General features: G+C 29.1%; 2 protein-coding genes across 4 annotated transcripts; one reads left to right on the forward strand and one right to left on the reverse strand.

Moving 5' to 3' along the window:
- Positions 1 to 616: 616 nt before the first annotated feature.
- Positions 617 to 3,508, reverse strand: LOC123293138 (probable cardiolipin synthase (CMP-forming)). 2 transcript variants are annotated; one of them, XR_006535006.1, is made up of 5 exons: positions 2,936 to 3,508; positions 1,545 to 1,760; positions 1,315 to 1,475; positions 789 to 974; positions 617 to 756 (listed from the first exon to the last, which is right to left on the reverse strand). XR_006535006.1 is itself a non-coding variant. In XM_044873854.1 (4 exons), the coding sequence occupies exons 1-4, from the start codon at positions 3,479 to 3,481 to the stop codon at positions 890 to 892; spliced, it is 1,008 nt and encodes a 335-aa protein (XP_044729789.1). In that variant the 5' UTR covers positions 3,482 to 3,508; the 3' UTR covers positions 617 to 889. The 2 variants fall into 2 exon arrangements, 1 of the variants encoding a protein (XP_044729789.1); XM_044873854.1 differs by having other exon boundaries at positions 617 to 974.
- Positions 3,509 to 4,455: 947 nt separating this feature from the next.
- Positions 4,456 to 12,549, forward strand: LOC123292286 (DNA damage-binding protein 1). Of its 2 annotated transcripts, XM_044872879.1 has the most exons (14): positions 4,456 to 4,611; positions 4,769 to 4,917; positions 5,968 to 6,230; positions 6,481 to 6,769; positions 7,601 to 7,976; positions 8,137 to 8,299; positions 8,367 to 8,654; positions 9,029 to 9,192; positions 9,266 to 9,616; positions 10,099 to 10,700; positions 10,932 to 11,212; positions 11,487 to 11,887; positions 12,070 to 12,076; positions 12,317 to 12,549. In XM_044872879.1, exons 1-14 carry the CDS (start codon positions 4,551 to 4,553, stop codon positions 12,384 to 12,386), a joined length of 3,465 nt encoding a protein of 1,154 aa, XP_044728814.1. In that variant the 5' UTR covers positions 4,456 to 4,550; the 3' UTR covers positions 12,387 to 12,549. The 2 variants fall into 2 exon arrangements, with proteins under 2 accessions (XP_044728814.1, XP_044728812.1); XM_044872877.1 differs by lacking the exon at positions 12,070 to 12,076 and having other exon boundaries at positions 11,487 to 11,883; positions 12,303 to 12,549.
- Positions 12,550 to 12,612: the final 63 nt, after the last annotated feature.

Consider the following 12,612-nt stretch of genomic DNA (forward strand, 5'->3'; position numbering starts at 1 on the left):
GAAACCCTGTCTTATATTATTAAGTCCAAAGCTACATAAATGAATGGCCAAAAATGGAAGATAACCTTTTTTTAGTCACTAAAGCTTTTTTTGATCAACAACGAACTTTTATACCATGCATATATGTAATATGCAAGGTATACTACGTTTAGTCCCAAGTTTGTAACGCATAAAAATATTGATACCACGCACAAAAATTATGAAAACATCAAATTATATTTTTTTCAATATCTACAGAGCAGAATTTGAAGTCACGCTTCTACACCTCTATTTTTTTAATTCATGGGTACAGTAGAGCAGCGAAAATGTCAGCAAGATTTCCTATGTGCAAGGACTGTATAATTTTCCTGTACAGAATATAAAAAAAGCTACAAAAATAAAATTATTTTTTAATTTATTTAAAAAATTGATATTTACAAATAAACAATCTTGAAGTAACTTTATTTTGTACATTGAACAAAAATAAATTAATTTTTCAAAATTAAAACAATTTATAAACAAAATTTTATATTTATTATTTTAAACAAAATTTACAAATATACTTAGTGACAAATTACATTTTATTTTTGTAATAATAAAAAAATATTATTTCTATTTATATTTAAAAACTAGCGCCAGTCTAGTTTGACTTTTTCCATAGATAATTTGCCACTAAACCCAACTTTAATAATTTAGTATGTACTGATAAAAGCTTTCATAATTCTACGATACTTTGTAGATTTTCCACCGTAACAAACTTCAATACTAACAGGAAAAAAGCCACCAGGAATTAAAATTTGCATGGAAAACTATTTTTTTTACATTAAAAATTAAAAGTAATATCAATCCATTTAGCTATATTCTTTCTGTCCAAAATTTCTCATTGAACCATTCAGATCGTGCGATTGTCTTAATTCCTTCTTAAAACTTTATATGTATTTTTTGAAAATACGTAGCTCAATGCAGATGTTAAAGTTGTAAATCCTGTCGTATACCTAAACAAACAAAAAAATTAGTATACGTTCATAATACTAAATTATACCCGATCTATAAGATAGTTTCATATTAGTCGCAAAAAAAAAATGGCCCTAGCTTCAAAAGTGCATGTATACCTGTATAAGCGGGAAACTGTTTTAGTGAGAAACCTCTATAAGCGAAAAAAAAGATTGCGGTCCTTTGCTAATTATAAAAATTTCAATTCAAAATTGCTACATCTTGATAACAAATAAGATTATATACATTATTTGTCTGTGTATAACCCACTCGTGTATTCAGAACTATAACATTTTTGTTCTGATTTAGAAATTTGTTGGTGATTTTTGATTTAATATTTACCATAGCACGTGTAAAGCTGTATGGTCAACAAATCCAAATACTGGAGCAGCTAAAGTTGTTGCAACCAAAGTTAACTGGACAGCCGTATTAACTTTGCTAATAAATGTTGGTGCTAATTCAGCTGTTACATGACTTGCGTCAAAATATCTGCTAAGTGTTCTCTATTTACAAACAAAACAATTTTGAAATAGTAAATGTAGATGATATGAATGATATTATTGCGTTCTTACCGGTTTTGGCAACGATATAAATCTAATAACAAATCCAGCACCCACCAATAATAAATCTCGTGCTATTATCATTTCCGTTAATAGTAAAGGTATCAGATTCGAATAGGTTAATGTTAAAAATAAAGTTGCAATAAGTACTTTATCGGCCATCGGATCCAAAAAACTACCTAGTTTTGATGATTGACCATCCCAAGTTCTTGCTATCCAACCATCCATCTAAAATACAAAATTGTGTATTTTTTAATTATTTATTTCTCAGTACTTTATATAAGTTAAAGTCCCTCATACATGATAATTTTTCATAAACCACTTAACACATGAGGGTGAGACTGTACACTTCAACGAAAAACGTACATTACGTATTTTTATTGGAACAAATAGAAAGAAACGAAAAAATTACGCAGAAGCCGAGACTCGAACCCGAATCATCTAGATATTCGATCTAGGGCGTAACCAACTCCGTCACCTCCTGTTCTATGTGAGTGTCCTGATCTTTTTAGACATTTAGCATCTCAAATAACGATAATTTTTCTTTAAACGTGCGTTCTTTTATTAACTTCATCATTTTGTCCAGCCGTATTTGGCATTTTATTACTATGTGTTTCGCTGACGTTATCATGCTGGGTAGCATTTTTGTGTATGTGCAGCTAACTGCTTAGAAAGCTCTGATATATTAAAAATACATAATAGGGAATATTCATGAAATTTAAATTTAGTTCAAATATTTTTCTTCCGTAACTTTAATGACTGGACATTTCAACTAAACCATTATTTTAGTATTTAATATCTTTTTAATTACTTAAAATTAATTAATAAAAGTACAAATTCAGTGAGGGCATTTAAAAATTTTTAAAACGGAAATTCAAATTTTTATACGGACGTGACATCATAGTACGGGCTTATCAAATTTGTTGACATACTGTATGATATTAATTACTTACATTTTATATGATATTTCATTAAATTATACTATTCTACGGCTTTTTATTAGAAAATGTAATAATAACGAGTGTAAATTCTATGTTGTAAATTCATTTTTTAAAAGTGTAAATTATACATTGAACTGTCAAAAATTGACAGATCACGTACTTGTACGTCATCAACAGAGAGCGCCAAAAAACTGCGTTTAAATATCTCAAAATTATAATATATTTTAAACATTTTTTTTACACTTAAATACAGCATTTTTAAGCAGTATTTATATTTTTACTTTGTTATAACGGTGTAAACAATGAATTAAAAATATAAAAAAAATACATGAATATTCCCTATTGCTTAAAATAGTTTACTTCCTTTCTTTTTTTTAGGGGGAAAATACTTCTGTGTGAATTCACACTTGTATTTTTGGTGTGCCATTGTGTAATGTAGGTGTGCAATAAAAAAATATTTACCAAATCTGTGATTCCTGCAACAACTAATAAGGCAAACGCTAAATGATAATCCTGTTGAACAATTAAATATCCTAGATAAGGTGATGCCACAATCCGTGTAATACATAATAGATTTGGTATCGTATATATATTTTCACGTATTATAGGAATAGCTTCCTCCATTTTCTCTTTCATTTTATGTTTCGTTTCTTTAATATCTTTAATAATAAATTCACTTTTAGCACGTATTGCCTGTTCTGTAGCAAGTAATCGTTCTTTATTCTGTTTAAGAACATCATGTAACAGTTCTTTTTTTGCAACTTTTTCATCTAAGATCACATCCTTTTTATCAGTTTTCGTACAAAGTGTTCGCAATTGTTGGTGTATTATCGGTATTCTTTGTATTGTTAATTTTGTATATACTCTTGAATTTTTATGATACTGTAAACGTAAATTTATTAATTGTTGTAAATAACATATTCGTAAATCGTGTAACGATGAATGGAAATGATTTGATAGTATATTCGATAACTGTCGATATAAACGTGTATTATTGTATCGTAACATTTTTACTTTGAAAATTTCTTCAAATCTGCAAAAACTATTAATAAAATTGTCAGAAATAAGCAGATAAGGAAATGATTAACATGTTGGTGAAAATTAAGATTTCTAACCTAGTCCTCGAGGTTTTTTAAAAATCAATTTTAATAAGTATCCGCGAAAGAATTCATTACAGGTACAATTAATTATTGTATAAATAAAATATTACATTTTATTTTGATTGTATTTTGAAATATTTTTATTTTGATTTAAATGGTTTCTAAATTTTTTTGTTATATAATGTTGGTATCCTTCAACTTTCGACTTTGTCATTATTACCAACATTAATAAATTAACGGTATTCATCACGGATGCGTGATTTTCATTTTAGACTACACTTTCTGTTCTGCAAGAATTGTTCTGAAAGATTTTTTCATATTCTTATTTTAAATTATTTAAACTCTTGACCGTGGAATATTGTTATTTTTCAATATTTAATAACTATACCATTTACATGTAAACAATTGAAAATAGGTCAAAACAGCCTCTTTTATCCTCCTACCATTACTACGCACAGAGTCACCGTGAAATATTTCAACACACGAACAATATTCAGAACTGATTGTGAAATATTTTACACGATCAATATCAGTTCACGGTGTCTTATTACACTTAATTAACAAGTTTTAAGACAGTATCAGACTTAACTCTGATACATCCATTAGATTATTCACGCAGTTGCAATTTAAAAATTATCGTGGTTTGTGTTATGTTAAACACAAATTTAAGACTTTCCACAGTTGAATCGGATAATATATCGGTAAAACCTTGGTAGAACTAGACTTTCTAGTTCTACAAAGGGTAAAACTATGTGAACAAGTAAATCGAATCATGAAAGAATAATTGCATACGTCAAAATTGCGGAGCACGTATGCGTTACCTTAGAAATAAATTAAACAAAAGCAACGTACTCTACAGTTGAAAAAAGGTACTACAATTAATGGCGGACGGTTTACATCATGCTTTTTCTTAAGAAATAAATATAAATAATATTAATCGTATATTTTTTGACATTAAAACGAATTATTAAAGAATAATGGCTCATCATTATTGTGTAACAGCTCATAAGGCCACAGCCGTAAATGCATGTGCTACAGGTAATTCAAATGTCATTTAATTTATATATATTTGTATCCATAAATAAAACACATTCCTCTCACTTATGGTTAAAATTGTTACCGGTTTTTATAAATTCTTCGACTTATGAACGATGGGATTATTTGTAGTAATTTATCGACTTATCTTGTTGTTTAGGTAACTTTACATCAAGCACTGATTTAAATTTAATTGTGGCAAAAAATACAAGACTGGAAATCTATTTGGTTACACCTGAAGGATTACGTCCAATCAAGGAAATCTCACTGTATGGAAAGATCTCTGTTATGAAATTATTTAGACCGCAAGTAAGTATTTCAAATATCATATGAATCTTCTTTTTTTTTTTTGTATTTCCCAATTTATTAGTTTAATGCTTTCAAATCATTAATCAGGAGGTTAATGAACTAAATTTAACCGAACCTTGTGTTTCATTTTCCTTGGAAGAAATTTTGTATAATCCCAAATTGGCATCGCTTAATAATTTCGCGACGAGGGTCGGTTAAGTTGAGAATAGAACTTATATTTGTATTGTAGTTCTAAGATAAAATGAAGATATACTTAGCTTCTTTTTCGAAAACTATAAATTTAATATAAATATTATCGAAGATAATAAATGAAAACTCTAGGATATATCGAAATAAATTTCGATTTTTGCCCCAATTTCCTAGATCTGTTTTGGTATTTTTAAAATACGTATTTTCGACTACCAAGTAGTCATCATCAGTAAGAATTAGCTAGTGATTACTTTTATTATGAATGTTACTCTTTGCTAATTTGGTGGCGGACTGCTATACACACAAAACCGCCAGTGTGCAGTCCGCCACCAAAGAGTAACATTCATAATAAAAGTAATCACTAGCTAATTCTTACTGATGATGACTACTTGGTAGTCGAAAATACGTATTTTAAAAATACAAAAAACTGATCTAGGAAATTGGGGCAAAAATCGAAATTTATTTCGATATATCCTAGAGTTCTCATTTATTATCTTCTACAGAATATTAAGTTTTTGTCAGATTTTCTGAAGACTAGTGAATGCTCATAATCACAGGGTTAGCAAAAAAGCCAAAAAACCCGCATACCCGTGCTAACTCGACTCGTGGATCAGTAAATGAACGCAATCACAGAGGAAAACGATTAATATTTCTTTAAAAATTTAGATAATATTTTGTTCATTCTAATTATCTACTCCAAATTATCTTAACATGAAACTTACGCTACTAAATACACGATAGTGTCCGTTTATAATTTTCTTGAAATTTAAATAAGATAATGTAATCGAGAATTCCGACCATAAATTTTCTTCAATCGATTTTAAAGGTGAAAGTAATTCAAAAATTTTTAATTTTTTTTAGCATGAATTTAAAGACTTGTTGTTCATCGTTACTGCGCGATACAATGCAATGATATTAGAATGTACAGGGCCTATCGATAATATTGAAATAATAACCAAAGCTCATGGTAATGTAGCAGATCGTATTGGTAAACCCTCCGAAACTGGTATACTCGCTGTTATTGATCCAAAAGCACGAGTAATTGGATTGAGACTTTATGATGGCTTGTTTAAAATTATACCATTAGATAAGGATAATAGTGAATTAAAAGCAGCTAATATAAGGTAATGTTATTTTTATTCAAATTTTATTTACAGAATTCACATTATGAATATTAAAGACTAGTATAACGGTTGTATATATCGCTTCTTGTCCACTGTGACAGTAGATTTTGTGTGATGCGCGTATTTATATTGTTGATTCTCTGTAAAATATTCCTGCAACAGCCTGTCCCTTTTGAAAAGGTTCTTTTTTTATCTCTAGCCTTGAAAAATTTTAAAAATATTAAATCTAAATAATTAATATTGATTTTAGAATGGATGAATTACAAGTACAAGATGTAGAATTTTTACATGGATGTGCAAATCCTACAATTATATTAATACATCAAGATTTAAATGGTCGACATGTGAAAACACATGAAATATCATTAAAAGATAAAGAATTTGTAAAAATACCATGGCGACAAGATAATGTTGAAACCGAGGCATCCATGTTGATACCAGTACCCTCACCATTAGGCGGTGCTATCATAATTGGTCAAGAGAGTATATTATATCACGATGGCAACACATCTGTTGCTGTTGCGCCTGCCGTTATTAAGGTACAGCAATGATTTTGTTTTATTTTATTTAATTTTCTTGAAAGAAAATAAACAAATGAACTTGACCTTTGAGAATTATCAATGCTCCGATCGAAACGTATTTAAAATGCCATCAAATTTATGTTTGAAACCTGACATTAATAACCATAAAAATTAGTTTCAAAACCAGTAGATTAAAAAAAAATCTACATACAAACAACGTTATATCTTTTACAATTTCAGTGAGAAGTTCTAGATCATCGAAAATTTTTAAAAATGATAATATTTTCTCTCAAATTTTCTTGAAAAATAAAAATTCTTGGGGAATGGAAGTCATAATAAGTTGAGATGATACCGAAATGATTATAATTTTTTTTACGTTAGAATATTTTAGAAAAAAGGAGTTTTAACTTCCTTAACATAATCCATGAGAGTTGGAATGAAATTAGAATCAATATACCAAAAACTCGAATCTTTTCACAAAGTAACATTCTTTCCTCTATAGTTGCGAAAAAAGAAACTGGAATACGCCGTATGAATTTTAGAATTTTCGAATTCTATGTTGTTTAAAATGCCAAATTCCAAATTTTTTCCTTGCTTGGTTGTTCAAGAGCTTTAAATTTTTTGCAAAAAAAAAAAAAAGAAAGTGGTAAGCTATTATTCATAGTGATCAGCTGATTCACATTATATACTCCGTTTCAGTTCCATTTGCATAGAAATAACTGTATGATTCATTTGTTTTGTTCTCTCCAAAATTAGCTGAATAGTGAAAAGTTTACTTCATAACAGAATTTGAAAATCATTGGGTTGAGTATTAGATCAATAATTTTACCTTTTTTTTTTAAATTTTAGCAAAGTACAATATTATGTTACGCAAAAGTTGACACAAATGGCTTACGATATTTATTAGGTGATATGGCTGGACATTTATTCATGTTATTTTTGGAAACGGAAAAGAAAGAAGACGGCACACAAATTGTAAAAGACTTAAAAGTTGAATTATTAGGCGAAATATCAATACCAGAATGTATTACGTACCTAGATAATGGTGTATTATTCATTGGATCACGATTAGGTGATTCGCAACTAATAAAATTAAATTCAAAAGCTGATCAACGTGATAGTTATGTCACTGTTATGGAAACGTTTACAAATTTAGCACCCATATTAGATATGTGTGTTGTCGATTTAGAACGTCAAGGACAAGGACAAATGGTTACATGTTCAGGTAAAATTTTACGTTATATTCTAATGCTAATTACATCCATAAACTACAAGTGAAATCGGTCGTATTTTGGTCTTAAAAAAATACATTTATTGTTAAAAATATTCAATTTATTTCAAAACAATCTTGAGAAAAAACTGTTTTATGTGAATTTTTATTCTAGGTGGTTATAAAGAGGGTTCATTACGAATAATTCGAAACGGTATTGGAATACAAGAACATGCATCGATAGATTTGCCTGGTATTAAGGGCATGTGGGCATTACAAGTTGCTTCCGACACAGCATACGATAACACTTTAGTATTAGCGTTTGTTGGTCAAACTAGGTAAATTTATTCTCTAAATAAACCATTATCGATAATGAAAACTATTTTTTTATGATATTTTTTTTAGAGTATTAAGTCTGAGTGGAGATGAAGTTGAAGAAACAGAAATAGCTGGATTCACATCGGATCAACAGACATTATGGTGTGGTAATGTCGCAAACGGTCAATTAGTACAAATTACAAAACGTGCTGTACATTTAGTGAATGCAGCTACACGACAACAAGTTGCTGAATGGAAACCACCAACCGATAAAAATATTAGTGTGGTTGCTGCGAATACTGTGCAAATTGTTTGTGCAACTGGTTCGGATATTTATTATATTGAAATATTAGAAAATGAATTAGTTAAAAAATCGTAAGTATCAATTCAAGTCAAATTTAACTTCTTAAAATTAACGAAATACATTAAAAATAATTTAAGGCAATTCGATATCAAAACAATACAGCTGTTTTTTACGACTTATCTCGTTAAAATTTTTCGATCAACTTCAAAATTTTAGGATAAAGCATTCCTCAAAAATTAGTCGGATACTAATAAGAGAGGTGATGCAGTAAACTTGAGTTCGAATTGCTAAATTTGAACAAGTTCGTGTGCCTTTTTCAAATAAAGATTATAATTTATTTTTGTTTCTCATAATAATTTTTTGTAAATTTTAATATTCAGATAGAGAATTGTTGTATCTTGAGAAATTTGAAAGGCTTAATAAATTTTTGTTATATATTTTTCAGACAACGAACTTTAGATTATGAAGTAGCATGTTTAGATGTAACACCATTACGAGAAAATAATGTACACGCTCATATTGTGGCTGTTGGACTTTGGACTGATATATCTGCATTATTACTTGATCTACCAGATCTAAATCAAATTACAAATGAGCCACTTGGTGGAGGTATGGTTTTCATAAAATTTAAGATTATTATGCAGACAATAAAATTAATTTCATTTTTTTTTTTTTTTTTTAGAAATAATACCTAGATCCATATTAATGACCTGTTTTGAGGGTATCAATTATTTACTGTGTGCTCTTGGGGATGGTTCAATGTTTTATTTTGTATTGAACAAAGAAACTGGTTTTTTACATGATAAGAAAAAAGTAACACTCGGAACTCAACCAACGGTATTAAAATCATTTCGCTCATTATCCACAACAAATGTATTCGCATGCTCGGATCGTCCTACGGTTATATATTCATCGAATCATAAACTTGTATTTTCGAATGTGAATTTAAAAGAAGTGAATCATATGTGTTCCTTGAATGCAGAAGCATATCCAGACAGTCTTGCATTGGCGACAGATGGATGTGTGACTATCGGTATGTAACCAAATTCAATTAAAATAATATTCATATTTACTCCCTTAAAAGGATATTCAGCCTTAAAAAAATTGTTAAGAATATTTCAGTAAAAAGTTTCTATAAAATTCGAAATATTTCTAAAGTTACATACCCAAACTTTAAAAAAATAACACAGGTCTGCGACTAAAAAACTGCATAAGATTTTTTTACATTTTTACATTTTCTTATAGATTTTGACCTCCCACAAACAGGAAAATTGAGAAGAGAGAAACTCCTTTGCATGCTTAAATGCAAAATTAAGATGTTAATTTTGCATTAACCGTTTCTATAATATTAAATTATTCGTACATCCAAAGATTTTGTGAAATCTGTTTAAAAAAATATAAGAAATTATAGAAATTAAGAAACCCTTGTCATTAAAAACAATATTTGCTTAAAAAATAGTTGGAAGCTGAAATAACTTATTTGGTAATCTAATTTAAAAATTTTTTTATAATTAGGTACAATTGACGAAATTCAAAAGCTACACATACGAACAATACCATTACGTGAATCACCAAAAAGAATTGCATATCAAGAGAGCTCACAAACATTTGGTGTAATCACTGTACGTACTGATATACAAGAAATGTTTGGTCAACAATTAGTGCGACCTAGTGCATCCACTCAAACACCAAGTTCCAGTTACTCAAGTAGTATTGGTGCACTAACGTCAAGTGGTAAGGCAAATGGTGGCAGTGGAGCAGCATCGAATGCAAACAATACAATCACACCAGCTGCTGAAGTTGGCCAAGAAGTTGAAGTACACAATTTAATTATAATTGATCAGCATACATTTGAAGTATTACATGCACATCACTTCCAACCTTCTGAATATGCGATGTCCTTAGTTAGTTGTAAATTAGGTGATGATCCAATTACCTACTATATTGTGGGTACAGCATTTGTAAATCCAGAGGAATCTGAACCGAAACAAGGTCGTTTAATTATGTTCCATTATACTGATAATAAATTAGTTCCTATTGCTGAAAAGGAGATTAAAGGAGCGTGTTATTCTTTGGTGGAGTTTAATGGCAAATTATTAGCATCTATAAATAGTACGGTAAGACTTTTTTTAATAAAAATTAAGGCTTGATTCAAAATTCAAAATAAGGTCCTTGAAAATACAACAATTTCTAGATAGACGTTCTGAAAAATCTTATACAACGATGTTTTGTCAAGCTTTTATACCCTAAAAAAATTCAAATGGTTTTGTAATTGATCCTGTCATATTTTTAAGCCACATCCTTTTCGCAACAATTTTCAGAAAGAATTGATTTGGAAATGTTTTTAGGTACGACTATTCGAATGGACTGCAGAAAAAGAATTGCGTTTAGAATGCTCACATTTTAATAATATAATAACGTTATATTTAAAAACAAAAGGTGATTTTATACTTGTTGGTGATTTGATGCGTAGTATGACATTATTACAATATAAAACTATGGAAGGTAGTTTTGAAGAAATGGCACGTGATTACAACCCAAATTGGATGACTGGTGTTGAAATATTAGATGATGATACATTTTTGGGTGCAGAAAATTCATCAAATTTAATTGTCTGTCAAAAAGACAGGTAAGTTATAGATTTTTAAAAACGCTTTATAATTATGAAATAAAATTTGAAGGAAAAAAAGGTTGCGAGTAATTTTTTATCCATAAAACTGAGATACAAAAGTTTTTTTCGCGCTTCCTCATTGTGTGAGATTATTCGATAGATTTTTAAAAATGAAATTAAAAATCTTGAGTGGCCGTTGCCTCCACAGAAATATTTTTTAAGATATAATATGCTCTAGGCATTAATAATGGCCCTTCCCTCTGCGTACATTTAATTTTTATTTAAAATTTAGTGCTGCAACAACAGATGAAGAACGACAGCAAATGCAAGAAGTAGGACAATTTCACTTGGGTGATATGGTAAATGTATTTCGACATGGTTCGCTAGTAATGCAAAATTTAGGTGAAACATCAACACCGACAACTGGTTGTGTGTTATATGGTACAGTTAGTGGTGCAATTGGTCTTGTCACACAAATATCAGCTGAATTTTATGAATTCTTACATGATTTACAAGAGCGCTTAGCACGTGTTATTAAAGCTGTTGGTAAAATTGAACATAGTTTTTGGCGATCTTTTAATACTGACATTAAAACAGAACCTAGTGAAGGATTTATTGATGGTGATCTTATTGAAAGTTTTTTGGATTTATCACATGATAAAATGAAGGAAGTCTGTCAAGGATTACAAGTAAGTTTTTATTATTTACTAACTTTTACCTACAGATTCGATCTGATATAGATATAGCAGGAGAACTGAACTTAGAGGAAACTCTCCCTGATAACATACATCTTAAAAATGGGTTAAATGGGATAATCTTTCCCGTATTATTTTCAACCTAATATGAATTTTAATCATAGAGATAATACCATAGAGCTACAAAGTCGCCGGCAAACAGTTGATCGTAGCTTAGGGAGATAGTAGACGTGTGTAGCTGTAGAGAGATAGAAGAAGATTTAAATTTATTTTTTTACTATGATTTTAATGTTTTCATTACTTTTGGTTATTTATTTTTCGAGTTATTGATTCTCAAGAACAACTAAATTTACTTAGGTTATTTTAATTTTTTCATGGTAACCTATTTGTGGTATAATTTTTGTTTGTTATAGATTGATGATGGTAGTGGCATGAAGAAAGATTGTCAAGTCGAAGATCTTGTAAAAATTGTCGAAGATTTAACTAGAATACATTAAACTTATAATATTAATACGTTGTACATTTTTGTATCATAATATTCTGATAAAACAATATTAGTAAGTATGAATAATTTACAATATTAAAGTACATTAATACCTTGAAGTAATTTACATGCGTTTGGAAACCGAATAATTATCAATAAAAATCACACTAAGAGTATTTTAAAAATTTTTCGCATTCTAGCATTTTTTTAACTAACAAAAACCTTATCATCAAAGGATA

The sequence above is a fragment of the Chrysoperla carnea genome, chromosome 2 (genome assembly GCF_905475395.1).
Source record: "Chrysoperla carnea chromosome 2, inChrCarn1.1, whole genome shotgun sequence".
NCBI classification, from domain to species: domain Eukaryota; kingdom Metazoa; phylum Arthropoda; class Insecta; order Neuroptera; family Chrysopidae; genus Chrysoperla; species Chrysoperla carnea.

Coding starts and splice junctions, on each gene's coding strand:
- LOC123293138 (XM_044873854.1), bottom strand. CDS start 3,481: ATGTTACGATACAATAATACACGTTTATATCGACAGTTATCGAATATA. Junction 1,476..1,544: donor TTATATCGTTGCCAAAACCG/GTAAGAACGCAA, acceptor GTTTGTAAATAG/AGAACACTTAGCAGATATTT. Junction 975..1,314: donor ACAGCTTTACACGTGCTATG/GTAAATATTAAA, acceptor TTGTTTGTTTAG/GTATACGACAGGATTTACAA.
- LOC123292286 (XM_044872877.1), top strand. CDS start 4,551: ATGGCTCATCATTATTGTGTAACAGCTCATAAGGCCACAGCCGTAAAT. Junction 6,770..7,600: donor TTGCGCCTGCCGTTATTAAG/GTACAGCAATGA, acceptor TTTAAATTTTAG/CAAAGTACAATATTATGTTA. Junction 11,213..11,486: donor ATTGTCTGTCAAAAAGACAG/GTAAGTTATAGA, acceptor TTTAAAATTTAG/TGCTGCAACAACAGATGAAG.